Genomic DNA, 27,997 nt, shown 5'->3' on the forward strand with positions numbered 1-27,997 from the left:
CCATCAACCAGATTGAGGAGAGGAGTGGATAAGAAGGGAATCATCCACATTCATTCCTCCAACCAAACATGGGACTTCTACCAGGCTCTGCTAGGCCTCGTTCACGGTAAACAAGACGTAGCCCCTGCTCTCAGGGAACTCTGGCTGGTGGAAATACGGCATCAAATATTCTGAAATAAGTTGGGGGAGGGCCAGATGCGGTGGCTCACGCCTGTAATTCCAGCACTTTGGGAGGCCGAGGCAGGTGGATCACCTGAGATAAGGAGTTTGAGACCAGCCTGGCCAAAATGGCAAAACCCCATCTCTGCTAAAAATACAAAAATTAGCCAGGCATGGTGGCAGGCACCTGTAATCCCCGCTACTCGGTAGGCTGAGGCATGAGAATCGCTTGAATTCGGGAGGTGGAGGTTGCAGTCAGCCGAGATTGTGCCACTGCACTCCAGCCTGAGGGATAGAGAGAGACTCTGTCTCAAAAAAAAAAAGAAGAAAAAAAAGGATGTTAGAGGAGTGCAAAAAATAAACTTCACAAATACCACAGAGTCACTTTTTCATATGTCCCTACTATCTCAAAATGATGCTATGTCACTTCTGTGTATAGCTTCTCATGGCACACAAACAGTAAACCTACAGTAGTTGTCCATGAGGATAGATCTTGCTTGCATTCAAAGCTGGTTTAGCCAGAGTTGGGAGTGGAGAATGGCCATGTAATATCTTGGACACCTGCCACTTATCATTAAAACACTCAGCTCTCAAAGCCGCCACTTCCAGGTTTTTGCTCAGTTCTATGTCCCATACCCTGCCACTATGGAAAGGGGGAGAAAGCCCAGGGCCTTGGGAGTTCCTGCCCCATCAGTATTTCCGTTTCCTTTTTTTTTTTTTTTTTTTGAGACAAGGTCTTGCTCTGTCACCCAGGCTAGAGTGCAGTGGCACAATCACGGTTCACTGCAGCTTCCACCTCCGGGGCTCAATCGATCCTCCTGCTTCAGCCTCCCAAGTAACTGGGACCACAGGTGTCCACCACCACGCCTGGCTCATTTTTGTAATTTTTGTAGAGATGGGGTTTCACCATGTTGCCCAGGCTGGTCTCGAACACCTGGGCTCAAGTGATTCCCCCACCTCGGCCTCCCAAAGTGCTGGAATTACAGACAGACATGAGCCATCGCGCCCAGCCCGTTTCCTTGGGAAACGTTTTGAGCGTCTGTTAGGTGTCATACGCTCTGACAGGGGGAACAACAACGAATGTAAGACATTGACTATGGTTCACAATCTGCGTGGTGGCAGACACAAACTTCTAATTTTATTTCTCCTCTCATACAGCCGAAAAACTGGTTTAACATACACTGTTTCATTTATGCCCCAAAACAGTCCTGTGAGGTCAAAACGTCATTCACTTAGGCACGACGGGTTACAGTCCACAAGGCGCATGACATCGCTCATCTTGATCTCCCGGTACCCGCGCATTTTAGGAAGAAACACGTTCAAAGGGATGAAGGGTCCGCTCTCAACCATTTTAGCTAGCGAAGTTACAGTCACATCCGGCAAAGTCGCACACTGCGGAACTAGGACTACCGCGCGCGGCCCCGCCCACTTTCCCAGCAGCGGGAAGCTGTCACCCGGACTCTAGAGATCCTGGGCCCAACGGCTCCCGGAAGCTGCCGACCACGTGATTCGCTGGCTCAGCTCACGTGACAAAGCTCCCGGAGGTGGGGGCCCTTGGCCAAAATGGCGGCCTACCTGCAGTGGCGGCGCTTCGTTTTCTTCGACAAGGAGCTGGTGAAGGAGCCGCTGGGCAATGATGGGGCCGCTCCCGGGGCCACACCTGCTTCTGGATCCGCTGCTTCCAAGTTCCTTTGCCTCCCTCCTGGCATCACTGTCTGCGACTCAGGCCGAGGGAGCCTGGTCTTTGGAGATATCCTTCGTTTGGAGCTGTCTTTTCCCTCCCGGGATCCCGAAGAGATCGAGTTAGGATGAAATCTGTTTGTTGGAGGGGTCAGTGCCGCGTGCCTCTTTCCTTTAGCTGGTCATCCAGAGTCGTTCTGTGATCTACGGGAAGAAAGAAGTCCATTTCCTAACTTGTTATCAACTGAGCAATCCTGGGCAAGTCATTTAACCTCTCTGGGTTTTAATTTCCTTATCTGTAAGAGAAGTGTACATGCCAATTTGACAAGCTTAATTTGAGATCAATTAAAAAAAAAAGCAAGTTGGCTTTAAAAGATGAATATGTAAAGTGACATGCTCTCCCCTGCCCGTTATCGTTGGCGAGGAGGTAAATGAGGCTAGCAGTTTGTTGCTTTCTTCTTCATGTTGCTGGTACTCAACTCTGGTCTTTTTCACTCTTTTTTTTTTTTTTTTTTGAGACGCAGTCTTACTTTGTTGCCCAGGCGGGAGTGCAGTGGCACGATCTCGGCTCACTGTAACCTCCGCCTCCCGGGTTCAAGCGATTCTCCTGCCTCAGCCTCCCGAGTAGCTGGGATTACAGGCCTGCGCCACCACACCCGGCTAATTTTTTACATTTTTAGTACAGACAGGGTTTCACCGTATTGGCCAGTCTGATCTTGAACTCCTGACCTCGTGATCCACTCGCCTTGGCCTCCCAAAGTGCTGGGATGGCCCGCTTTCTTTTTTTTTTCTGAAACGGAGTTTCACTCTTGTTGCACAGGCTGGAGTGCAATGGTGTGAGCTGGGCACACTGCAACCTCCGCCTCCCGGGTTCAAGCAATTCTCCTGCCTCAACCTCGTGAGTAGCTAACAGGCACACATCATTATGCCCGGCTAATTTTTGTATTTTTAGTAGAGACAGGGTTTCGCCATGTTGGCCAGGCCGGTCTCGAACCCCTGACCTCAGGTGATCCGCCCTCCTTGGCCTCCCAAAGTGCTGGGATTACAGGCGTGAGTCACCGTGCCTGGCCCTACTCTTTTTAAGATAGGGAGTTCTATGAGATGATATGTAGGAAAATCCTTGAAAATTTTAGAGTTATATGCATGTAATTGTTATCTGAGTTCTGGTCTGAATATAAGTATCTCTCCTTGGAAAGGAGGCTCCTTGACTACCCTGCACATATGGAAGGCCAGATCTGGTTCTTGCCACGTTCCCTACAGCTTACAGGCTTCCAGGCCTACAAACTACGGGTGACACACCTGTACCAACTGAAGCAGCACAATATTCTGGCATCTGTTGGAGAAGATGAAGAGGGCATCAACCCCTTGGTGAGTCCCAGCAGGGAAATGGGAAAGATCCGGAAGCCTGGAAATGATTTTTTCTTGGAGAATGACTAGCATTTACACTTCTGAGGTCTGTCCACAGGTTAAGATCTGGAACCTGGAGAAGAGAGATGGTGGCAATCCACTCTGCACTCGAATCTTCCCTGCTATTCCAGGAACAGAGCCAACTGTTGTATCTTGTTTGACTGTCCATGAAAATCTCAACTTTATGGCCATTGGTAAACAGAAGGCAAAACTAACACTCCTAGATTCGTTATATATTTTCTTCAGAGTTGCTTCTGCCTTTCATCTTTACTGTTTTTGTGAGACCACTTTGTATTGAACTGAGGCCTTTGAGATATTAAAGTTTGGAATGGGGGCCAGGCACAGTGGCTGACGCCTGTAATCCCAGCACTTTGGGAGGCTGAGGCGGGCGGATCACCTGAGGTAGTTTGAGACCAGCCTGACTGACATGGAGAAACCCCATCTCTACTAAAAATACAAAATTAGTTGGGCGTAGTGGCACATGCCTGTAATCCCAGCTACTAGGGAGACTGAGGCAGGAGAATCGCTTGAGCCTGAGAGGTGGAGGTTATATGCAGTGAGCTGAGATTGCGCCATTGCACTCCAGCCTGGGCAACAAGAGGGAAACTCAATCTCTAAATAAATAAATAAATAAATAAAATAAATAAAGTTTGGAATGGGAAGGGATTTAATTTTGTTCTTTGAAAATGTGTCAGTGAGTGCCAATATTCAGGTTAACCATTAATTAGAGAGGTTGGGTATATGGAGAAAGCTTGTCACTTCTGAGTGCCTCAAGGGTCTTTTTTCCCTCTCCATTTCCTGATCTTTTCAGCCTCACTGAAGTAATTTTCTTGTTATCCTACAGGTTTCACAGATGGCAGTGTTACATTGAACAAAGGAGACATCACCCGAGACCGGCATAGCAAGACCCAGATTTTGCACAAGGGCAACTATCCTGTAACTGGATTGGCCTTTCGCCAAGCAGGAAAGACCACTCACTTGTTTGTTGTGACAACAGAGAATGTCCAGGTATGACCAAGGCCTCCACTCTTAGGAGCAGGCAGGAAGGGCTTCTCCATTGCTCAGGGGGATAGGGTAAGGAAGTGACAGGAAAGGTGGGATTGTTAAAATTTTAATCATATAATTCGAATCATTTGCCTAGCTTTGTATTTTATTTCTTTGCCTAGGAAGCTGGGAAGAGTTAGACTCTGGGCTTGTAGTAAAAAGACGTGAATTTTCTTTCTCTTTTTTGAGATGGAGTCTCACTGTGTTGCTCAGGCTGGAGTGCAGTGGTGAGATCTCGACTCACTGCAACCTCTGTCTCCCAGGTTCAAGTGATTCTCCTGCCTCAGCCTCCTGAGTAGCTGAGTAGCTGGGATTACAGGCGCACAGTAGCACATCCAGCTAATTTTTGTATTTTTAGTAGAGACGGGGTTTCACCATGTTGGCCAGGCTGGTGTCGAACTCCTGACCCCAGGTAATCCACCCACCTTGGCCTTCCAAAGTGCTGGGATTACAGGCATGAGCCATCGCGCCTGGCCTTGAATTTTATTTCTTTTTTTTTTTTTTTTTTTTTTGAGACGGAGTCTCGCTCTGCCGCCCAGGCTGGAGTGCAGTGGCCGGATCTCAGCTCACTGCAAGCTCCGCCTCCCGGGTTTATGCCATTCTTCTGCCTCAGCCTCGGGAGTAGCTGGGACTAAGGCGCCCGCCACCTCGCCCAGCTAGTTTTTTGTATTTTTAGTAGAGACGGGGTTTCACCGTGTTAGCCAGGATGGTCTTGATCTCCTGACCTCGTGATCCACCCGTCTTGGCCTCCCAAAGTGCTGGGATTACAGGCTTGAGCCACCGCGCCCGGCCTTGAATTTTATTTCTAACTAGCTTTTTTTTTTTTCCCTTGAGACGGGATCTTACTGTGTCACCCAGGCTGGAGTGCAATGGCACTGCATCAGCTCACTGCAACCTCTGCCTCCTGGGCTCAAGCGATCCTCCCACCTCAGCCTCCTGAGTAGCTGGGATTACAGGCATGCATCACCATGCCTGGCTAATTTTTGTATTTTTTCTAGATATGGGGTTTCACCATGTTGCCCAGGCTGGTCTCAAACTCCTGGGCCCAAGCAGTCCACCTGCCTCAACCTCCCAAAGTGCTGGAATTACAGGCATGAGCCACTGCACCGGCCTATTTCTTTTTTCTTTTTTTTTTCTTTTTTTTTTTTTCCTGAGACGGAGTCTGGCTCTGTCACCCAGGCTGGAGTGCAGTGGCCGGATCTCAGCTCACTGCAAGCTCTGCCTCCCGGGTTTACGCCGTTCTCCTGCCTCAGCCTCTCGAGTAGCTGGGACTACAGGCGCCCACCACCTCGCCCGGCAATTTTTTTTTGTATTTTTTAGTAGAGGCGGGGTTTCACCATGTTAGCCAGGATGGTCTCGATCTCCTGACCTCGTGATCCACCCGTCCCTGCCTCCCAAAGTGCTGGGATTACAGGCTTGAGCCACTGTGCCTGGCCTGCACCGGCCTATTTCTAACTAATTTTTTAAATGACAATGGACAAGTATCTTTACTTTTCTTGTTCCTGGTGCCCCAGATTTACAACAGTCTACTCTCTCAGGAATACTGTTGATAAAACAGTAGATTATTGCATTTCTCTTACTTGTAGAATTTCTGTACTAGATAGAAATAACATATACAGAGAAAGAAATGGTGGTCCCTGTTATATATTTAATAGATGGGTGATGGTTAATGAAGAAGGTCAGCAGCCAAGAGAAAGACTTAGAATGCTAAGAGGGAAAAAAGAGCCAGTATGGAGATGAGAATACCTTCGTGAAGGCTTAGTGTTACCTCCTCAAAGGAGCCTGTTAACCCCTTTCTTACTTCTGGCAGTCCTATATAGTTTCCGGAAAAGACTACCCTCGCGTGGAGTTGGACACCCATGGTTGTGGCCTGCGCTGCTCAGCCCTAAGTGACCCTTCTCAGGACCTGCAGTTCATTGTGGCCGGGGATGAGTGTGTCTACTTGTACCAGCCTGATGAACGTGGGCCCTGCTTCGCCTTTGAGGGCCACAAGCTCATTGCCCACTGGTTTAGAGGCTACCTTGTCATTGTCTCCCGTGACCGGAAGGTTTCTCCCAAGTAAGGACTCTAGTGAGAAGGGACAGGGAGAGGGCTGGACTTGTTCCCCAGAGTCTGCCTGATTTTAAAATCCTAATGCCTGGATCCTGCCAGTCTCCTACTCCTACTCTGGCGTTATGTAGATAACATTTCTTTTTTTTTTTTTTTTTTTGAGATGGAGTCTCGCTCTGTCACCCAGGAGTGCAGTGGCATGATCTCGGCTGACTGCAACCTCTGCCTCCTGGGTTCCAGTGATTCTCCTGCCTCAACCTCTTGAGTAGCTGGGATTACAGGCATGTGCCACCATGCCCGGCTACTTTTTGTATTTTTTGTAGAGACAAGGTTTCACCATGTTGACCAGGCTGGTCTCAGACTCCTGACCTTAGGTGATCCACCTGCCTCGGCCTCCCAAAGTGCTGGGATTATAGGCGTGAGCCACCGCACCCAGCTGGTGACACTTATATCTAGAGTTGGTTATAACTTTTTTTTTAAATGAAAAATGGGTGTTTTTGCTGCAGGTGTTTGCTACATAGCCCTAGTATACTAGAATGCTCCAGGGAATTTGGACCTGTTTTTTTTGTTTGTTTGTTTGTTTTGTTTTGTTTTGTTTGAGTCAGAGTCTCACTTTGTTGCCCAGGCTGGAGTGCAGTGGCACGATCTCGGCTCACTGCAAGCTCCGCCTCCTGGGTTCACGGCATTCTCCTGCCTCAGCCTCCCGAGTAGCTGGGACTACAGGTGCCTGCCCTGATGCGCGGCTAATTTTTTGTATTTTTAGTAGAGATGGAATTTCACTGTGTTAGTCAGGATGGTCTCAATCTCCTGACCTCATGATCTGCCCGCGTTGGCGTCCTAAAGCACTGGGATTACAGGCGTGAGCCTCCGCGCCCGTCCTTTGTTTTGTTTTTTAACTCTTTTGTCAAAATAAGTTGGGCAGAGGAACAAAGGATTCAAGAGTGGAGAAATTAGAAAGTGCTGGGAAATGTGGGATGCAAGTTTTTTGTCTTGTTTTGGTTTTGTTTTTTTAAGGGGTAGGTGGGGTCTTCTGCATGATGAAAGTACTCCCTGTTAGATGCTGGTTTGTTTTGCTTTCATTCAGTGCCAGGCACAATGTTTTAAATATACCATGTATTGGATGATTATTTTCTAAATGAATGGATATCTGAATGTACTTAATTTTCTCATCTGTTGCTTGGGTTAATTGTAGGATCCTAAAGGGTAAGGTCAGGTTTATATGTTCTCTTTCTACAACTACCAGCATAGTGCTGCATGTTATGGGATGTGAGGGACCAGAGAGGTGATTTGTGCTGGATGGAATGTGCACCAAAGTTATCATGGGAAAGGAAATAAAGGGGAGATAAGACAGAGATGTTCAAATATCTGGTGCTTTTTCTTTCCTATGCAGGTCAGAGTTTACCAGCAGGGACTCACAGAGCTCCGACAAGCAGATTCTAAACATCTATGACCTGTGCAACAAGTTCATAGCCTATAGCGCTGTCTTTGAGGATGTAGTGGATGTGCTTGCTGAGTGGGGCTCCCTGTACGTGCTGACGCGGGATGGGCGGGTCCACGCACTGCAGGAGAAGGACACACAGACCAAACTGGAGGCAAGGCCACCAGGCTCCCAGAGCTGGCCATAGGCACCTAGAAGCAGCTGCAGGAGCAGGTTCCCCAAGTCATATTGGCTAGGGTGTTTCCCTCCTTGTGGGTCACAGCCTTACTCAACTTCCTTAGGGTAGGATTATAAGGTAAATGGCCTGGGATGGGGCTTTAGAGGGAAATAATGGCTGGGAGTCTGAGCCCACTCTAAGGGTTCACTTTGTTTCCAGAGCACCTTATGAAATAAGGTGATACTGATCTTGGGGATTTCTGGGAGCTCTAGGTTTGTCTAGGATCTAGGCAGATCAGAAATCCAGGACTTTCTGTTTTGCATGTTGTGGGCACATTTTGGGAAAGTGTCTTACCAGGACCGCTTCTACCAATTTTCTAATCTCTCTTCCCTTCTAGATGCTGTTTAAGAAGAATCTATTTGAGATGGCGATTAATCTTGCCAAGAGCCAACATCTGGACAGTGATGGGCTGGCCCAGATTTTCATGCAGTATGGAGACCATCTCTACAGCAAGGGCAACCATGATGGGGCTGTCCAGCAGTATATCCGGTCAGTCAGGAGGCACTTTGGGATATAGCTGTGAATGCAGGGACAGGCAGCTAGATAGCTAAAGCCCATCCATGCTCCAGGTAGGGGCTAGAATTCTACCAGGAACTGTTTTTGCTTTTGTTTTTGTTTTGTTTGTTTTTGTTAGTTTTTTTTTTTTTTTTTTTTGAGATGGAATTTCGCTCTTGTTGCCCAAGCTGGAGTGCAATGGTGCGATCTTGGCTCACTGCAACCTCTGCCTCCCGGGTTCAAGTGATTCTCCTGTCTGTTTCGCGAGTAGCTGGGATTACAGGTGCATGCCACCACACCTAGCCAATTTTTTGTATTTTTAGTAGAAACGGGGTTTCACCATGTTAGACAGGCTGGTCATGAACTCCTGACCTCAGGTGGTCTGCCTGCTTTGGCCTCCCAAAGTGCTGAGATTATAGGTATGAGCCACCGCGCCCAGCGTTTTTTTGTTTTTGTTTTTGTTTTGTTTTGTTTTGTTTTTTGAGATGGATTCTCACCTTTTACCCGGGCTGGAGTGCAATGGTGTGATCTCAGCTCTCTGCAGCCTCTGCGTCGGGTTCAAGCGATTCTCCTATCTCAGCCTCCCGAGTAGCTGGGATTACAGGTGCATGCCGCCATGCCGGGCTAATTTTTTGTATTATTAGTAGACACGGGGTTTTACGGTGTTCCCTAGGCTGGTCTCGAACTCCTGAGCTCAGGCAATCCACCTGCCTTGGCCTCCCAAAGTGTTAGGATTACAGATATGAGCCACCATGCTCGGCCTTTTTAATTTTTTTTACAGGAACTATAATGCCTTAAATGAGAGGACAAGATTCCTTGTTGAAAAGAGAATTTTAGGGTCAAATATTATATGACCAGTATGCAGTTCAGCTGATGATTACCTCTCATTTTAACCTTTAGCTTGGCCTTTGTAAATACTTACTTTGACCTGGTTCTTTAAGGGGGAAAAGATATTCATTTCTTGCTTCCATAATTCCTTCCCTCAGTACTAATTCTTGGAATTTTCTGCCTTGAGAAGGGGTTTTAGAAACCAGTCTAAGGTGGCCAGGTGCGGTGGCTCACGCTTGTAATCCCAGCACTTTGGGAGGCCAAGGCAGGCGGATCATGAGATCAGGAGATCGAAACCATCCTGGCTAACATGGTGAAACCCCGTCTCTACTAAAAAATACAAAAAATTAGCCGGGTGTGGTGGCTGGTGCCTGTAGTCCCAGCCACTCGGGAGGCTGAGGCAGGAGAATGGCCTGAACCCCAGAGGCGGAGCTTGCAGTGAGCTGAGATTACGCCACTGCACTCCAGCCTGGGCGACAGAGCGAGACTCCGTCTCAAAAATAATAAATAAATAAAAGAAACCTGTCTAAGGCTGGGGTGCAGTGGCATGTGCCTGTGATCCTATCCCTTTGGGAGACCAAGGTGGGAGGATTGCTTGAGCCCAGTCTGAGCAACATAGCAAGACCCCATTTCTAACAACAAATAAATACATAGATTTCAAAATATGGCTGGGCGCCATGGCTCATGCCTGTAATCCCAGCACTTTGGGAGGCTGAGGCGGGTGGATCACTTGAGGTTAGGAGTTCGAGACTAGCCTGGCCAACATGGTGAAACCCTGTCTCCACTTAAAAAAAAAAAAAAATACAAGGCCAGACGTGGTGGCTCAAGCCTGTAATCCCAGCACTTTGGGAGGCCGAGACGGGCGGATCACGAGGTCAGGAGATCGAGACCATCCTGGCTAACACGATGAAACCCCATCTCTACTAAAAAATACAAAAAACTAGCCGGGCGAGGTGGCAGGTGCCTATAGTCCCAGCTACTTGGGAGGCTGAGGCAGGAGAATGGTGTAAACCCGGGAGGCGGAGCTTGCAGTGAGCTGAGATCCGGCCACTGCACTCCAGCCTGGGCGACAGAGCGAGACTCCGTCTCAAAAAAAAAAAAAAAGAGTTAAAGGCCATCCTGGCCAACATGGTGAAACCCCATCTCTACTAAAAATACAAAATTTAGCTGGGCATGGTGGCGGGCGCCTGTAATCCTAGCTTAAAAAAAAAAAATTAGCTGGGCGTGGTGGCATATGCCTGTAATCCCAGCTACTTGCGAAGCTGAGGCAGGAGATTCACTTGAACCTGGGAAGCAGAGGCTGTTGTGAGCCGAGATTGTGCGACTGTACTCCAGCTTGGGCAACAAGAGCAAACCTCCATCTCAAAAAAAAAAAAAATTTTTAATTAAATTAAAAATTAATAATATATAAGGAAAAGGCCGGGCGCGGTGGCTCAAGCCTGTAATCCCAGCACTTTGGGAGGCCGAGACGGGCGGATCACGAGGTCAGGAGATCGAGACCATCCTGGCTAACACGGTGAAACCCCGTCTCTACTAAAAACACAAAAAACTAGCCGGGTGAGGTGGCGGGCGCCTGTAGTCCCAGCTACTTGGGAGGCTGAGGCAGGAGAATGGCGTAAACCCGGGAGGCGGAGCTTGCAGTGAGCTGAGATCCGGCCACTGCACTCCAGTCCGGGCTACAGAGCAAGACTCCGTCTCAAAAAAAAAAAAAAAAAAAAAAAAATATATATATATATATATATAAGGAAAAGAACAAAAATACAACAATAAAACAACAACAAAATAATAATATAAAAAGAAACCTGTCTAGCCTCTTCCCCATTCTCTTTAGAATTCCTATTTTTAGCCAAATTTTAAGGAGCAGTGCCCTGGAGCCTTGCTACCCACTGTGGTCCCAGTCTAGTAGCACCGATACTACCTGGGACTTTGTTAGAAATGTAGAATCTCAGACCCCACCCCAGATCCACTGAAATAGAATTAGCATTTTGAGAAGATCTGCAAGTGATTCCTGTGTACATGAGTTGGACACGTATAGTGATTCAGATGCTATCTGGTGCACGTGTCTCCCTAGAACCATTGGAAAGTTGGAGCCATCCTACGTGATCCGCAAGTTTCTAGATGCCCAGCGCATTCACAACCTGACTGCCTACCTGCAGACCCTGCACCGACAATCCCTGGCCAATGCTGACCATACCACCCTGCTCCTCAACTGCTATACCAAGCTCAAGGACAGCTCGAAGCTGGAGGAGTTCATCAAGGTGCAGGATGGTGTTGGTGGGAGAGTCCTGGAGGCCCCACTGAGCATGAGGTGGCTCCACCGGGACTTGTTCGTTTCAGCAAGACATAGGGAGAGGAAAGGGCTGACCTTATTTAGAGGAGCAGCTGTTCCTGTTAGTTCTGTGCCGTCTCCCTCTTGTTTTATGACTCTAGAACTTCCCATGGTATCTAAGCCTAGGGTGGTGGCACTGGGGAAGCCCTGTCCCTAGCGGTGTCCCTCTAATGGTAGGGGCAGAGGAAAACTTTAGTCAGACACTCCCACAGGCTGACTAGCATAATATTTTCAAAGCGTGGACTTTATGGTATCACCTTAGGCATCTGTCTGAAAGTCAGATGCCTGTTTCCTCTCCCTTCTCTAGCTACGTCTGTGTAAATGATTTTGTCTCATGTCTCCTTGGCAGACAAAAAGTGAGAGTGAAGTCCACTTTGATGTGGAGACAGCCATCAAGGTCCTCCGGCAGGCTGGTTACTACTCCCATGCCCTGTACCTGGCAGAGAACCATGCACATCATGAGTGGTACCTGAAGATCCAGCTAGAGGACATTAAGGTAGGTGAGACTCTGTCTTTTTTCCCCAAGAGACAGGGTCTCGCTATGTTGCCCAGGCTGGACTTGAATTCCTGGGCTCAGGTGATCCTCCCACCCCATCCTTCTGAGTAGAGGTGAGACTCTTAACTTGGGCCGAGCCGTGTTGTTTTTGAAGACATCCCCAGAATGATGAAAGTGCTTTCTGGTGGCTGAGGCAGGAGTATGCACTACTCTGCCCTTTACTTTTCCACAGAATTATCAGGAAGCCCTTCGGTACATCGGCAAGCTGCCTTTTGAGCAGGCAGAGAGCAACATGAAGCGCTATGGCAAGATCCTCATGCACCATATACCAGAGCAGACAACTCAGTTGCTGAAGGGACTTTGTACTGATTATCGGCCCAGCCTCGAAGGCCGCAGCGATAGGGAGGCCCCAGGATGCAGGGTGAGGCTGCAGGGAAAAGAGCTTCAGACAGTGGGGATCACTTCAGGGGCTTCCTGTATATCATGCCCACTCACTCAGCCTCCTTTCTCCTCCCTTGCCATCCTAGGCCAACTCTGAGGAGTTCATCCCCATCTTTGCCAATAACCCGCGAGAGCTGAAGGCCTTCCTAGAGCACATGAGTGAAGTGCAGCCAGACTCACCCCAGGGCATCTACGACACACTCCTTGAGCTGCGACTGCAGAACTGGGCTCATGAAAAGGACCCACAGGTGAGGCCTGGCCAGGGCTGCAGGAGAAAAGACAGTTCATGCCATCTCCATTCTTCCGTCTTGGTGGCTGCCTTTCACTGCATTCCTTAGACCAGTAACACCTTACCACGGGGCTCAGTGGTCCTCTGTGAAGAGGGAATGGACTGAGGGAAAGAGTTGACTGGCCTTGTCCAAAGAGACCTTGTGATTTTCCCCTTTTGTCCAGCAACTCTGCCCTCCTTCTTCTCCAGGTCAAAGAGAAGCTTCACGCAGAGGCCATTTCCCTGCTGAAGAGTGGTCGCTTCTGCGACGTCTTTGACAAGGCCCTGGTCCTGTGCCAAATGCATGACTTCCAGGATGGTGTCCTTTACCTCTATGAGCAGGGGAAGCTGTAAGAGTTTGGGGAATTTCAGGGAAAGGGGAAGAATCCAAGTCATTTTCCAGAGACAGCCACTGAGGTGTGCCCTTGCCCCGGCCACAGATTCCAGCAGATCATGCACTACCACATGCAGCACGAGCAGTACCGGCAGGTCATCACCGTGTGTGAGCGCCATGGGGAGCAGGACCCCTCCTTGTGGGAGCAGGCCCTCAGCTACTTCGCTCGCAAGGAGGAGGACTGCAAGGAGTATGTGGCAGCTGTCCTCAAGCATATCGAGAACAAGAACCTCATGCCACCTCTTCTAGGTACTTGGGAAGACAGGATGGGTGGGTGACAAGCTGCTGACAGCTGGGCTCTGTGGCAGGGGCCCTTCAGCTCTATCCAGAGAGTGCCGCACGCAGCTCATTGTCTTGTTTCCTCTTGGACCCCAATCTCAGTGGTGCAGACCCTGGCCCACAACTCCACAGCCACACTGTCCGTCATCAGAGACTACCTGGTCCAAAAACTACAGAAACAGAGCCAGCAGATTGCACAGGATGAGCTGCGGGTGCGGCGGTACCGAGAGGAGACCACCCGTATCCGCCAGGAGATCCAAGAGCTCAAGGCCAGGTACCCAGGGCATGGATATGTGGAGGAGTCCAGGGGATAACTTGCCCTTCACAGGGTATTTATTACTAAGTACTTTCCATAGAGGATTTTATGGAGTACTTTTGAGCATTTTGATTCTTCAAGGTGTGTTTTAATGGAGGAATTCCAAAAAATGGTTTATTACACAGATCATTATTTATTGGGCTTTGGAGGATATTATTTTGTAGCAGGTACTTTTTGTTCTTTATATGCCTGTATTTTACCTTTTCTAAACACATCCATATTGTGGTTGGAAGTCATTCTGGTGTTTTTCTTTTTTGAGACAGGATCTTGTCACTGAGGCTGGAGTGCAGGAGCGTGATCACGGCTCATTGCAGCCTTGACCTCCCGGGCTCAAGTGATCCTCCCACCTCAGCCTCCAGAGTAGCTGGGATTGCAGGCGTGTGCCACCAAGCCCAGCTAATTTTTGTATTTTTAGTAGAGATGGGGTTTATAGTGTTGGCCAGACTGGTCTCGAACTCCTGGCCTCAAGTGATCCTCCCGCCTTGACCTCCCAAAGTGCTGGGATTACAGGCATGAGCCACGGTGCCCAGCCATAATCCCAACTCTGAAATCTTATCTGCCCTTAACATTCTGTAAAATATTTATTAGAGAACAACAGTTTCTTCATTCTACAAATTCTGAGTCTCTGTGATGTCCCAAGCACTATTCTGAACAGCACAGGCAAAAAGCCTGGCCTTCCTGGAGCTTTATGTTTTAGAAGAGACAGAGAGCAAACATGTTAAATAGACAAACTTTTTTTTTTTTTTTTTTGAGATGGAGTCTCACTCTGTCACCCAGGCTAGAGTGCAATGTTGCGATCTCGGCTCACAGCAACCTCCACCAACCTCCACCTCCTGGGTTCAAGCAATTCTCCTGCCTCAGCCTCCTGAGTAGATGGGATTACAGGTGCCTCCTGCCATGCCTGGCTAATTTTTGTATTTTTGTAGAGACAGGGTTTCACCATGTTGGCCAGGCTGGTCTTGAACTCCTGACTTCAGGGGATCTGCCTGTCTTGGCCTCCCAAAGTGCTGAGATTGTATGAGCCACCGCGCCTAGCCAAACAGGCAAACTTTTTTTTTTTTTTTTTTGAGATGAAGTCTCGCTCTTGTCCCCCAGGCTGGAGTGCGATGGTGAGGTCTCGGCTCACTGCAACCTCTGTCTCCTGGGTTTAAGCTATTCTTCTACTTTGGCCCCCCGAGTACCTGGGATTACAGGTGCCTGCCACCATGCCTGGCTAATCTTTATATTTTTAGTAGAAACAGGGTTTTGCCATATTGGCCAGGCTGGTCTAGAACTCCTGACCTCAGGTGATCCACCTGCCTCGGCCTCTGAAAGTACTGGGATTACAGGTGTGAGCCACTGCGCCCGGCCAAGGTGATCCACCTGCCTGGGCCTCCGAAAGTGCTGGGATTACAGGTGTGAGCCACCGCGCCCGGACTAATAGGCAAACTTTTGTAGTACATTAGGTGGTGATAAGTTCTCGGTGGAAAATAAATTGCGCAAGGGGAGCGGGGGAAGAAGTGTGTCAACAAGTTTAGAGAAGGTGGCCAGGAAAGGCCTCACTGAAAGGGTCACATCTGACTACAGACCTGAAAATTGATTTAGTGGCAGTTGTGAAAATGGAGAGAGAGGAAATGATCCCCAGGCTGAGTTGGCCTTGTTGGGAGCATGCTAAGACTCACTACAGGTCCAGGGCTGTTATAATCATTTGACTCCCCTAAGGAGTCTTCTCCCATAAGAAGAGCAGGGCAGGGCCTTCAGGGGCCTTACCAGGGATCTTGCCCCGCCCACTTCAGCTGCCTTCTTTCTTATCCTTGACTCCTGACCTTACCCTCACTTTTGCCACTCACTTCTGGTCTTTCTTCCCTGTAGTCCTAAGATTTTCCAAAAGACCAAGTGCAGCATCTGTAACAGTGCCTTGGAGTTGCCCTCAGTCCACTTCCTGTGTGGCCACTCCTTCCACCAACATTGCTTTGAGAGTTACTCGGAAAGTGATGCTGACTGTCCCACCTGCCTCCCTGAAAACCGGAAGGTCATGGATATGATCCGGGCCCAGGAACAGAAACGAGATCTCCATGATCAATTCCAGCATCAGGTGGGGATGAGTGGGCTAGATGGGCCAGGGGATTCCCACTAGTGTCACAGAGTCACTGGAGGGCTTGTTTCCTTATCTCCTCCTCATTTGAGAAACAAGCACGTTGATTCTGATTGGTACTCCTTCCCTCCTCTTCTCCTGCAGCTCAAGTGCTCCAATGACAGCTTTTCTGTGATTGCTGACTACTTTGGCAGAGGTGTTTTCAACAAATTGACTCTGCTGACCGACCCTCCCACAGCCAGACTGACCTCCAGCCTGGAGGCTGGGCTGCAGCGCGACTTGCTCATGCACTCCAGGAGGGGCACTTAAACAGCCTGGAGGAAGATGTGGGCAACAGGGGAGAACCGAGAGGACAGACACAATGGGACCTGAGCAGGCGTTACACAGAAGGCTGGTTGACATGCCCAGGGCTCCACTCTCATCTAATGTCACAGCCCTCAGAACTAAAGCAGACTTTCTTTCCCTGCCTTCTTATTTAGCCAGCCTGCCATCCCTCCTCTTCACTAGCAGTGTAGATCATTCCAGATCAGTGGGGGAGGGTACCTCAGCAACCTCTGAGTGTGGACAATAGCTGCTTTATTCTCTATCCAAGAGCACCAGGCTGTGCTTGGGTCCTTGCTCGCAGAGTCTATAAATAAAAGAATATAATGATTTGCGAGCTTAAGGATTTTTTTCTGGGGACTTCCTGGTGATTCTTAACTGCATGATGGACTTCCTTCCCTCTGCTCTCCTGGCGTTCCACTTCCCTCCTGTGGTGTTCTTGGAGATCATGTTGGCTCAGTCTCGTTCCGGTAATGGGTGGGGCCTGTGGCATTGCGTACAGTTCAATTTACTGAAGAAACTCTGCAAAAGACCTAATGACTGAGCTCCAGGAGCAGCCTGGACCAAGACACACAAAACAACTCTTGCTCTTTCCTCTTGCTGGTCTCTATGGCTGTAGTTTGGGCAAAATACTCAAGCAGGAGGCAGACTCTGGTAGGGAGCTTTGGGCTTAACCTACCTTAATAATGGGTAGGTTGGCATCTTGCTGTACTTACTACCAGATGATAAACAGGAGAAAAGGTCCTTTCTGGAAACACCTTTCCCTCTTTGAAATTGTCAGCTAAAGTTTATGTTGCTAGGTGTCCCTGTGTAATTTGGGTGGCGCTGCCTGTCTGAAAATTGCTCCTATGTTGTTTTTTTCTGCACAGCCTCACCTAATCTCATCTCCTATGTTGTTTAATTGGAGGAAGTACGTTTGACATTGTGGTTTAGGTAGTATTTAGGATGGCCATGGGCTGGGCGCGGTGGTTCATGCCTGTAATCCCAACACTTTGCGGGACTGAGGTGAGAGGATCACTTAAGTCCAGGAGTTCAAGATCAACCCCCCAGGCAACATAGTGAGACCCCGTCTGTGCAAGAAATAAAAATAAACTAGCCCAGCCTGGTGGCGCTTGCCTGTGGTCCTAGCTACTCAGGAGGCTGAGGTGGGAGGATTGCTTGAGCCCAGGAAGTTGAGGCTGCAGTGAGCCTTGATCACACCACTGCACTCCAGCCTAGGTGACAGAGACCCTGTCTCAAAAAGTAAAAAAGCAAAAAACAGTGGCAGTATTGTAGCTGCTATGAGTAGACTTTGGATCCACTGACCTGGATTCGAATCCTAGTTGTGCTGTTTGACTTAGGGTACATCTTACCTTCTCAACTGGTTTTTTTTTTTAATTTTTTTTTTTTTTCCCAGTGGGCTTTTGGGGAACAGGTGGTATTTGGTTATGTGAACAAGTTCTTTAGTAGTAATTTCTGAGATTTGGTGCCGATCACCCAAGCAGTGTACACTGTACCCAATGTGTAGTCTCTTATCCCTCACCCTACTCCCACTCTTTCCCCATCAATCTGTTTCTTCATCTGTGCATTAGGGATTATAACACCTACCCTATATGGCTGTTATGAAAGCCTAACAAGCAAATAGGTGTCCAGTTCTTTGTACAGTGCTAAGCACATGGCGCGGTGGCTCATGCCTGTATTCCCAGCACTCTGGGAGGCTGAAGTGGGCGGATCACCTGAGGTCAGGAGTTCGAGACCAGCCTGACCAACATGGTAAAACCCCGTCTCTACTAAAAATACAAAAACTAGCTGGCTGTGGTGGCGGGCGCCTGTAATCCTAGCTACTCAGGAGGCTGAGGCAGGAGAATTGCTTGAACCCGGGAGGCGGAGGTTGCGGTGAGCCGAGATTGCACCATTGCACTCCACCCTGGGCAACAAGAGTGAAACTCCATCTCAAAAAAAAAATTTAAAAAAACATAAAAAAGGGGGGGTCTCACTCTGCCATCCAGGCGACAGTGCAGTGGCACCACCATAGCTCACAGCTGCCTCGACTTCCTGGGCTCAAGCGATCCTCACACCTCAGCCTCCTGAGTAGCTGGGAGTACAGGCGTGTGCCACCACACCTGGCTATTTTTGTATTTTTTGTAGAGATGAGGTTTTCACCATGTTGCCCAGAGTGGTCTCAAACTCCTGGGCTCAAGCAGTCTTCCTGCCTTGGCTTCCTAAAGTGCTGGGAATATAGGTGTGAGCCACTGCACCCAGCTGGGTGATTATTAATCATGATTGTTAATTATGTTCATGGGAAAGCACTTTTCCTAATAAGCTCTTTTCTCACTACAAGTATGTAGCGTTTGTGCTCCCACTTCAGTTACTTGTCTTTAGGCATGACCTTTAATCTCTCTGAACCAGTTTCCTCATCTTAAGAATTGAAATGCTGGCTGGGCCAGTGGCTCACGCCTGTAATCCCAGCGTTTTAGGAGGCCAAGGTGAGATAATTGCTTGAGTCCAGGAGTTTGAGACCAGCCTGGGCAACACAGTGAGACCACCTCCCTGCTGTCTCTACAAAAAATCTAGAAATTGGCCGGGCGCGGTGGCTCAAGCCTGTAATCCCAGCACTTTGGGAGGCCGAGACAGGCGGATCACGAGGTCAGGAAATCAAGACCATCCTGGCTAACACGGTGAAACCCCGTCTCTACTAAAAAATACAAAAATCTAGCCGGGCGAGGTGGCGGGCGCCTGTAGTCCCAGCTACTCGGGAGGCTGAGGCAGGAGAATGGCCGGAACCCGGAAGGCGGAGCTTGCAGTGAGCTGAGATCCGGCCACTGCACTCCAGCCTGGGCGACAGAGCGAGACTCCGTCTCAAAAAAAAAAAAAAAAAAAAAAAAATCTAGAAATTAGCCGGACGTGGTGCTGTGCACCTGTAGTCCCAGCTACTTGGGAGGCTGAGGTGGGGGGATCGCTGAAGCCGGGAGGTCAAAGCTGCAGTGACCCGTGGTCATCCACTGCACTCTAGTCTGGGGACACAGTGAGACCCTGTATCAAAAAGAAAATGCTGCCTACTTCAGGGATGTAGCAAAGCTAAGTTTGAACAAAGCAAAGGAAGTGCCATAGAAGCTGCACTACTTGCTCATGCCACAGCTGGGGAATGGAGAGGTCGAATGAGGAGGTCCACTCTGTCGCAATGTTCCAATTCCCGCCCAGAGGGAGGGACCTCCCCTTCGAGGGAGGGCGCCGGAAGTGACGTGAGCCCTGCGGAGACCAGGAGTCAGACTGTAGGACAAGCTCGGGCCCCACGTGTCCCCGGTACTCGCCGGCCGGAGCCCCCGGCTTCCCGGGGCTGGGGGACCTTAGCGGCACCCAAACACAGCCTACTTCCTAAGCGGAGCCATGTCTGGTAACGGCAATGCGGCTGCAACGGCGGTGAGTGCTGAGCCGGTGACCAGCACACTTTGGGCTTCTGGACGAGCCGTGCAGCAATTGGCCCCAGGTTGCCATCCTCAGTCGCTATTGGTCAGAACGGCTTTTTTTTTTTTTTGGTCCGAATAGTTTTTAAAGGGCCAGTAGTTCTGTTGCCCTCCGGAAGGAATGGGGAAATCAAGAGAGCGGTGGTGCTGGGTTAAGAGTGGAAGGATTGTCTGGAACAGAACCCCGGTCCCTGCGGGCATCTGGGTGGGATTCCCATCAGGCCTGGGATGCACGGCTCTAGATTTAGTGACCCAGACCGCGAACGTTCGTCTACACAGACGGGGTCCTTTCATTCGAGGCTGGGCCGAGGCGGATGCAGATGCGGCCCCTTTGGGAAAACACGTTCCAATTTTGATTCAGAGGAGAGAGCATAAGCCAAGCCTCCGAACTGCACACAAACGTCTTAGAAGTGCGCCTTATTTTTGTATTACAGTGGTCTCCCAGCCACAACCAACTCTCCAAGTCGCCAGCTGAGACACACCTACTGAATTACTACCGTGGGTGGGAGGCCGCTGTGGGCCTTCCCATTACAAGCCTGCTTGCTGAGCCCTGGGCTTGTGCACAAACTGCAGAGTTGGTGGAGGCCACTGTCAGGCTGAGATAAGAAAGAGATGGGGAGCTGCTAATCTCCCCCTGTCCAGCCAGTTGGTGAGGGCTGGGATCTTTGCTCCTGCAGTCATTCCGGAGCCCTGGGAGTAGGAAGATCTGAATTGTAGCCCCAACTCTTTCTCGGTTATTATCTCTGTGACCCTGGGCAAGTCACCTCATGCCTTGGTGCCACCCGTTGCTTCTGTAACATGGTCCCAAAGGTGCCTGTCTTGTCTACCTGATAGGATTGTTGAGAGGACAACAATATGCAGAAGCAATAGCTTCAACATAGAAGTGCTCAATGTTTTATTTTTTAATGAAACGGTTGACTTGAATATGCTGTGCACATTCAAGGAACTTAAGGAATTGTTTGAACCTAGTAGTTCTGGGACCTTAGAGTCCTTTCTGTGGGCTCCCTGTGGCCCAGAATTTTGGTGGCCACGTTTAGTATTTCAAGCCTAGCCTAATTTGCAAAGGGTCTCCCAGGGTTAATTTACTGGCGTGATCACATGGAGTAGACCAGAGTCTGAGGGCAGCAAACTGTCACCTGCTCCCACAATAGAGACCCCAGATGTTTGGGTGCAAAAGAACTCCATAGCACCCTGGCCAACATGGTGAAACCCCGTCTCTACTAAAAATATAAAAATTAGGCCGGGCACAGTGGCTCATGCCTGTAATCCTAGCACTTTGGGAGGCCAAGGCAGGTGGATTGCCTGAGCTCAGGAGTTCGAGACTAGCCTAGGGAACATGGTGAAACCCCGTTTCTACTAAAAATACAAAAAATTAGCTGGTGTGGCAGCATGCACCTGTAATCCCAGCTACTTGGGAGGCTGAGACAGGAGAATCGCTTGAACCCGGGAGATGGAGGTTGCAGTGAGCTGAGAATGTGCCACTGCACTCCAGCCTGGGCAACAGAGGGAGACTCTGTCTCAAAGGAAAAAAAAAAAAAAAGGAACTCCATAGGATGAACATCTCATATCAGGGAATGTCGACTGTTGGCAGTATCAGTATCTACAGTGGCTACTGTCTGATGTAGAAAGAAATGGGATCAGGCTGGATGTGGTGGCTCAGGCCTGTAATCCCAGCGCTTTGGGAGGCTGGGGCAGGAGGATCACAAGGTCAGGAGTTCAAGACCAGCCTGGCCAACATAGTGAAACCCCATCTCTACTAAAAATGCAAGAATTAGCTGGGCATGGTGGTGCATGCCTTTAGCTTGAACCCTGTGGGTAGAGGTTGCAGTGAGCCTAGATCATGCCACTGCACTCCAGCCTGGGCAAAAGAGTAAGACTCCATCTCAAAAAAAAAAAAAAAAAAAAAAGAGAAATGGGATGTCTGTCTTAGACTGTAGAATTCGGTTCTACCTGCTTGGCAGTGAATATTTTTGTCCAAGGTACTCTGGCAGGAGGAAGAGGCGTGTCCTCTTGAGTTCTTGACTTGGGCTCTGGCCTCCCAATATTTCCTTGTTGGTGAAACTGGAGGCAACACTCTAGGTGAACGAACTTTAGGCAGCGCAGCCTCCTAGTCTTATGGAACATCTGAGGCAGAAGAAACCTGAGTCCAACCTCTTCATTTTATAGATGAACAAACAGATCCTGATGGGACAATGTACCCAAGGTCACCCAGCCAAGAGGCTGAGCAGGACTGTACATCAGATCTGTTGATCTCAGTCCTTAATGCATGCAGTCCAGCCAGATTAAGTGACTGTTAATACTGTCAGCTTTCCCCGCTGTGGGATCTTCATCCTCTTGAGTTCTTTTGCAGCCAGACATCTGGGCCTCTTGCTGGAGAAGGTGGCAGCTTGCTGCTCTTAGACTGTAGTCTACTCCATGTGGCATCTGGATGGCACTGAAATTTTCTCAAGTGCCTCGTCTGTTGTAGATAATGAATCTATCCTCCAGTGACTCAGCACAGGTTCCCCAGTGTGGTCCTGGCTGCCCTGCCCCTGCCAGCTGCAGGCCCCACCCTTCCTGTGGCCAGGCTGATGGGCCTTATCTCTTTATCCACCTGGCTGTGCACAGCACTCCTACTGACAACTTCCTTGGCCAAGGTGGGCTTCAGGGCTCAGTGTCCTGGTTACTGTAGTGGCAGCAACAGCAGGTCCTACTGTTGCCTCCCTCTAGTCTCTGCTTCTCTGGATCCCTGAGGAGGGCAGAAGGTACTGAGGAAGGTGAAAGGGACCAGCCCAAGTATTTCCCCACTCTGAGCCCCAGCTAGCCACAGGCCAGGTTCTGAAGTTCCTTTCTTCCAAGCCAGTGATTCTGGATCTTGGACAAGGTATTGAGGAACACAAGGAACAGAGGGGACTGTGACCTGGGGACTTTTTCTGCAGGAAGAAAACAGCCCAAAGATGAGAGTGATTCGCGTGGGTACCCGCAAGAGCCAGGTGGGTGCAGGAGCCCGGGTGGAAGAGGTTTGTCAGAACAGTTGTGATGTTCACAGCATCACAAATTGGGGGACTCAGAGGGTTAATTCCTAGTATGGAGGAGATGGGGTGGCTGGGCGTTAAGTTCCTTGGGGAATGGCAGATTACATTCTATGGCAAGATCGTCCCTAGGCTGGGAAAATTGTTGGAGTACAGAGGGCTCCCACGCCCCTTCTCATTCTCAGATGGAAATTCCAGTCCCTTCAGGATCTGCCTAACCTATGAGAGTCTGAGCAGTGGCTGGGAAGGGCAGGACTAATCCAAATCTCTACCCGCAGCTTGCTCGCATACAGACGGACAGTGTGGTGGCAACACTGAAAGCCTTGTACCCTGGCCTGCAGTTTGAAATCAGTGAGTTTTCTGGAAAGGAGTGGAAGCTAATGGGAAGCCTGGTACCCCGAGAGGGGAGAACACAGCATTTCTGGCTTTGCCTATAGCTAAAGCCTGTCTCGCTGCCCTGAGAATCCCTCTGGGCTGCTCCCAGTTCCGAAGGTGCTTTCCTCTGAATACCTCCAGCTCTGACTACCTGGGTTAGCCTGGCATTTAACATCTTAAGCTTTGGGTCTTTTTAGGAGTGTTTCTGGTCTTCCTGCTCGATCGTATATACTCAGAGGGCAGGGACCAGGGATTATGTGCCTCTGTCCTCATCATGAATCGTAGCACAGTGCTGGGCTCAGTAAATGCTGATCAATAATGAGCGCCTGATTGATTGACTCTCTCCTCAGTTGCTATGTCCACCACAGGGGACAAGATTCTTGATACTGCACTCTCTAAGGTAACAACATCTTCTTCCCCAGTTCTTGTCCCCACTCTTCTTTCCTTCCCTGAAGGGATTCACTCAGGCTCTTTCTTGTCCGGCAGATTGGAGAGAAGAGCCTGTTTACCAAGGAGCTTGAACATGCCCTGGAGAAGAATGAGTAAGTAAAGATAGGAGAGTGTGGTGCCCCCCCAGTCTCTTGCTGGGAACCTAGTATGCTAGGTCTCTTGCTGGGACCCCGGGTGTCAGATAGGCTGCTGGGCTTAAACCCTCAGAGAGGCTGAAGGCGGCGCATAGGTGGGTTTTTTCAGGCTTCAGAAAAGGAGAGAGTCTGGTTCTGAGCCAGCTAGCTGCCTGGACTGCAAGAATGGCTGGGGGAGGGAGGGTAGGAGGGAGAGTGAGAGGAGGGCAGGTTTCATGCTCCTGAGATTTTGGGAAGACGTGCTTCCTGAACTGCCCTAGGCTCCACCACTGAAGTGGAGGCAGGGGTGGGTGGAGAAGGGGTGAAGGCTGGCTGCTCATTCCCTTTCTCTTCGCCCCCATCTCCCATCTCTGTAGAGTGGACCTGGTTGTTCACTCCTTGAAGGACCTGCCCACAGTGCTTCCTCCTGGCTTCACCATCGGAGCCATCTGCAAGTAAGAGTTTTGCAAGTAAGGGGCTTGGGCAGGGGTAGGCATCAGGTAAAACTTTGCCTTTCCCTTTGGGATCTGACCCTCTGCTCCAGGGTTATCTCCTCTGCCCTGAGGAGTGTTGACTGCTGGCAGAAAACTCAGGAAGTACCAGTGAGTTGGTGGTGATCTGAACTTAAATTTCTTCCTTCATTCTATGCCCTTCCCTCCTCCTCCAGGCGGGAAAACCCCCATGATGCTGTTGTCTTTCACCCAAAATTTGTTGGGAAGACCCTAGAAACCTTGCCAGAGAAGAGGTAAGTGGGGCCTGGATAGGCAGCTTGGTGGGATGTGCCCAGAAGATGCAGGGATGGGAGGAGGAGGAAAGGAACAGTGACTGCCTAGAGTTAAAATCTCATTGTAACCTCTCTCTGGGCAGTGTGGTGGGAACCAGCTCCCTGCGGAGAGCGGCCCAGCTGCAGAGAAAGTTCTCACATCTGGAGTTCAGGAGTATTGTATCCTTTTAAAAGAGTGACGGGGGCAGCAGCCAAGGAAAAAGGCAAGGTCTAGAGGGCTCTGGGAGTCCTGAGAGTGGAAGGGGCTTCCAGCAAGCAGCCCGTGGGGTTAGTGGCCTGTCTGTCCTTCTATCCACTCATCTGTCCACTCATTTATAGTCTAATGTTTTCTTAGTCCCAGACAAGTGTTTGGAGTGCAAGGCATTGGGGAAAATGGTGAGCAAGATAAACATTCCCCTGCATATGTAGAGTTTACTTTTTACTTAGGGATAATGCAGTTATACTGAACAGTGACTACTTCTGGAGGGATAGGGAGTACTTCCTTATTTTTTATTTTTATTTTTTGAGACAGGGTCTCACTCTGTTGCCCAAGCTGGAGTGCAGTGGTGCAATCTAGGCTCACTGCAACCTCTGCCTCCTGAGTTCAAGCAATCCTTCTACCTCAGCCTCCCAAGTAGTGGGGATTACAGGTGCCTGCCACCACGCCCGGCTAATTTTTGTATTTTTAGTAGAGATGGGGTTTCACCATGTTGGTCAGGCTGGTCTCAAACTCCTGACCTCAGGTGATCCACCGGCCTTGGCCTCCCAAAGGGCTGGTATTACAGGCTTGAGCCACCACGCCTGGCCAGTACTTCCATTTTTATATGCTACTATATTGTTTTGACTTTTACAATGAATATGTAGTACATTTCATAAAACTAAATTTAAAAATAGTATGTGCGAAGTGCTCCAATAAGTGAAGTTGGGAATTTTCTGGAAACTTCTAGTTGGAACATCTAAACACAGAAGTCTGGGGGTTCAGGGAAGGTTTGTTAGAGGTCTTGTAACCTTGGCAAGTCATTTAGCCTCCCTATGTCATTTTCCTTATCTGTAAAGTGGGGATAATAATACTACCTTCCTCACAGGGTTGTTGTGAAGATGAAATGATCTGACATATGGAAAGTACTTTTAGAGCAGTGTCTGGCATGTAGTAAGTATGATGTAAGTGTTAGCTCTTACCATTAAGCTGAGAGCTGGAAGATGAGTGAAAGTCAGCCAGCTAGAGAAGGAAAGACAGACTCAGGCAGAGGGAATCTCATGAGGCCCCAGATTGCCCAACACTGTGGTCCTTAGCAACTCTCCACAGCGGGGAAACCTCAACACCCGGCTTCGGAAGCTGGACGAGCAGCAGGAGTTCAGTGCCATCATCCTGGCAACAGCTGGCCTGCAGCGCATGGGCTGGCATAACCGGGTGGGGCAGGTAGGGGCTGCCCCTATCCTATCCCCAGTTCATCTGCATCTCCTTTCTGCCTTATAGTCATCCCCAATTTAGGATTTTTAGACTTTATGATTGTGTGAAAGTGATATACGTTCAGTAGAAACTGTACTTAGTACCCATACAGCCATTCTGTTTTTTACTTTCAGTACAGTATTCATTACATGAGATATTTAGCACTTTATTGTAAAATAGGCTTGGTGTTAGATGATTTTGTCCAACTATAATAGGTTAATGTTAAGTGTTCTGAGCACATGTAAGGTAGGCTAGGTATATTAAATGCATTTTCAGCTTGTGTTTTCAACTTAGCAATGGGTTTATTAGGATGTAACCCCATTGTAAGTCAAGGACCATCTGTCTTCACTTCTTGACCACCCCACCTCTAACACCACAGGCTGGGAAGATTGTGAATCAGAGGCCAGACTCTAGGCCTTCATGGAGAAAATTTACCAAAAAAAAAAGAGGCCAGACTTGCACTTAGGCCTACCCAGGCTTTCTCGATGATAGGAATCATCTCACTGCCAAGTGTTTTCAGACATCCCTGTGTCCACCCTTTTGACTACCTGTTCTGCCTCCACAGATCCTGCACCCTGAGGAATGCATGTATGCTGTGGGCCAGGTATACTTGACCAGGGAAGCCACATGGTGACATATCCCTTCTCTTTGTTCTCAACCAAGAAGCTGGTCTCACAACCTTCTGCATCTGCTACCCCAGAATAGCATTCTCAGGGAGGGGCAGGCCTTGGGATGCTACTGGTCCAAAAGGCCCTGGGGAGCAAGTAGATAGAGATGGTCCTATGCTTTGCGCCATTGGTTGGGGAAAGAGCAGGCCTGATGTCCTAGGCTGTTTTTCCATCAGGGGGCCTTGGGCGTGGAAGTCCGAGCCAAGGACCAGGACATCTTGGATCTGGTGGGTGTGCTGCACGATCCCGAGACTCTGCTTCGCTGCATCGCTGAAAGGGCCTTCCTGAGGCACCTGGTAGGGCCTGTGCTCCACCTGTGGAGGGCTGGGGACTTGGAGAGCTGGGAAAGGTGGTGGGGACGATTTCTCACATGAATGCTCTGTATATAGTGCTAACTCATTCTTGTTGAATGTTGTGTATGGAGAGGACCAGGTCTGTGGTCACAGGATGGTGTTAAGAACCCTTGGAGCTCACAAGAACTTCTCATTACAGGAAGGAGGCTGCAGCGTGCCAGTAGCCGTGCATACAGCTATGAAGGATGGGCAAGTAAGTGGGGGGAAATAGGTGGGAAGCCAGGGAAGGGAGGACTGTGGCATTTCTTCCTGTGCATCCCAGGTTTCTAAGCAGTCCGCTCTCAGACTGTGCTGAGGCAACTGTTTTCTTCCCCAGCTGTACCTGACTGGAGGAGTCTGGAGTCTAGATGGCTCAGATAGCATACAAGACACCATGCAGGCTACCATCCATGTCCCTGCCCAGGTACCAAAGCTGGAGGGTGAGGGGGTAATAAACAAGAGTGCATATAATCTCATTTGTTCTCACCAATTCCCACCTCCTTCCCGCATACAGCATGAAGATGGCCCTGAGGATGACCCACAGCTGGTAGGCATCACTGCTCGTAACATTCCACGAGGGCCCCAGTTGGCTGCCCAGAACTTGGGCATCAGCCTGGCCAACTTGTTGCTGAGCAAAGGAGCCAAAAACATCCTGGATGTTGCACGGCAGCTTAACGATGCCCATTAACTGGTCTGTGGGGCACAGATGCCTCGGTTGCTGCTGTCCAGTGCCTACATCCCGGCCCTCAGTGCCCCATTCTCACTGCTGTCTGGGGAGTGATTACCTCAGAAGACTGAACTGCAGGGTTCAAGCCTTCCGGGGATTTGCCTCAGTTTGGGGCCTTGATGACTGCCTTGCCTCCTCAGTATGTGGGGGCTTCATCTCTTTAGAGAAGTCCAAGCCACAGCCTTTGAATGTAACCAACTCTACTAATAAACCAGCTCTGAAGGTGTTTTTGTGTGTGGGTGGGGGGGGGTTGGCGGGAAGATATGAACAAACACAAAGCCCTTTCATCCTTACCTCGGAGGCTGGGACTTTTGCCCAAAGTTCTCCTGGTACATCCTTTCTGCTTCTGCCTCAATAGTTTTCATTTCACACAGAATAAATTGTCTCCCAGGAACACCAAGAAACAGAGCCATAATCTTAAATTCCTATG

The 27,997-nt window shown here is 49.4% G+C and overlaps 2 protein-coding genes across 3 annotated transcripts; both read left to right on the top strand.

The window, feature by feature from the left end:
* Positions 1 to 19,635, top strand: VPS11 (VPS11 core subunit of CORVET and HOPS complexes). The gene is made up of 17 exons (XM_008021150.3): positions 1 to 106; positions 1,366 to 1,909; positions 3,059 to 3,207; positions 3,305 to 3,440; positions 4,091 to 4,254; positions 6,101 to 6,348; positions 7,730 to 7,931; positions 8,332 to 8,483; positions 11,389 to 11,575; positions 11,996 to 12,142; positions 12,375 to 12,563; positions 12,670 to 12,831; positions 13,062 to 13,201; positions 13,292 to 13,494; positions 13,627 to 13,798; positions 15,692 to 15,914; positions 16,059 to 19,635. Exons 2-17 carry the CDS (start codon positions 1,723 to 1,725, stop codon positions 16,221 to 16,223), a joined length of 2,826 nt encoding a protein of 941 aa, XP_008019341.1. The 5' UTR covers positions 1 to 106; positions 1,366 to 1,722; the 3' UTR covers positions 16,224 to 19,635.
* Positions 19,527 to 27,793, top strand: HMBS (hydroxymethylbilane synthase). 2 transcript variants are annotated; one of them, XM_008021151.3, is made up of 14 exons: positions 19,527 to 19,634; positions 22,597 to 22,650; positions 22,968 to 23,040; positions 23,415 to 23,464; positions 23,551 to 23,606; positions 24,005 to 24,082; positions 24,295 to 24,372; positions 24,495 to 24,570; positions 25,697 to 25,810; positions 26,406 to 26,444; positions 26,685 to 26,804; positions 27,001 to 27,054; positions 27,178 to 27,264; positions 27,355 to 27,793. In XM_008021151.3, exons 1-14 carry the CDS (start codon positions 19,602 to 19,604, stop codon positions 27,526 to 27,528), a joined length of 1,086 nt encoding a protein of 361 aa, XP_008019342.1. In that variant the 5' UTR covers positions 19,527 to 19,601; the 3' UTR covers positions 27,529 to 27,793. The 2 variants fall into 2 exon arrangements, with proteins under 2 accessions (XP_008019342.1, XP_008019343.2); XM_008021152.3 differs by having other exon boundaries at positions 19,590 to 19,724.
* Positions 27,794 to 27,997: the final 204 nt, after the last annotated feature.

This window comes from Chlorocebus sabaeus, chromosome 1 (assembly GCF_047675955.1).
Source record: "Chlorocebus sabaeus isolate Y175 chromosome 1, mChlSab1.0.hap1, whole genome shotgun sequence".
Lineage (NCBI taxonomy): Eukaryota > Metazoa > Chordata > Mammalia > Primates > Cercopithecidae > Chlorocebus > Chlorocebus sabaeus.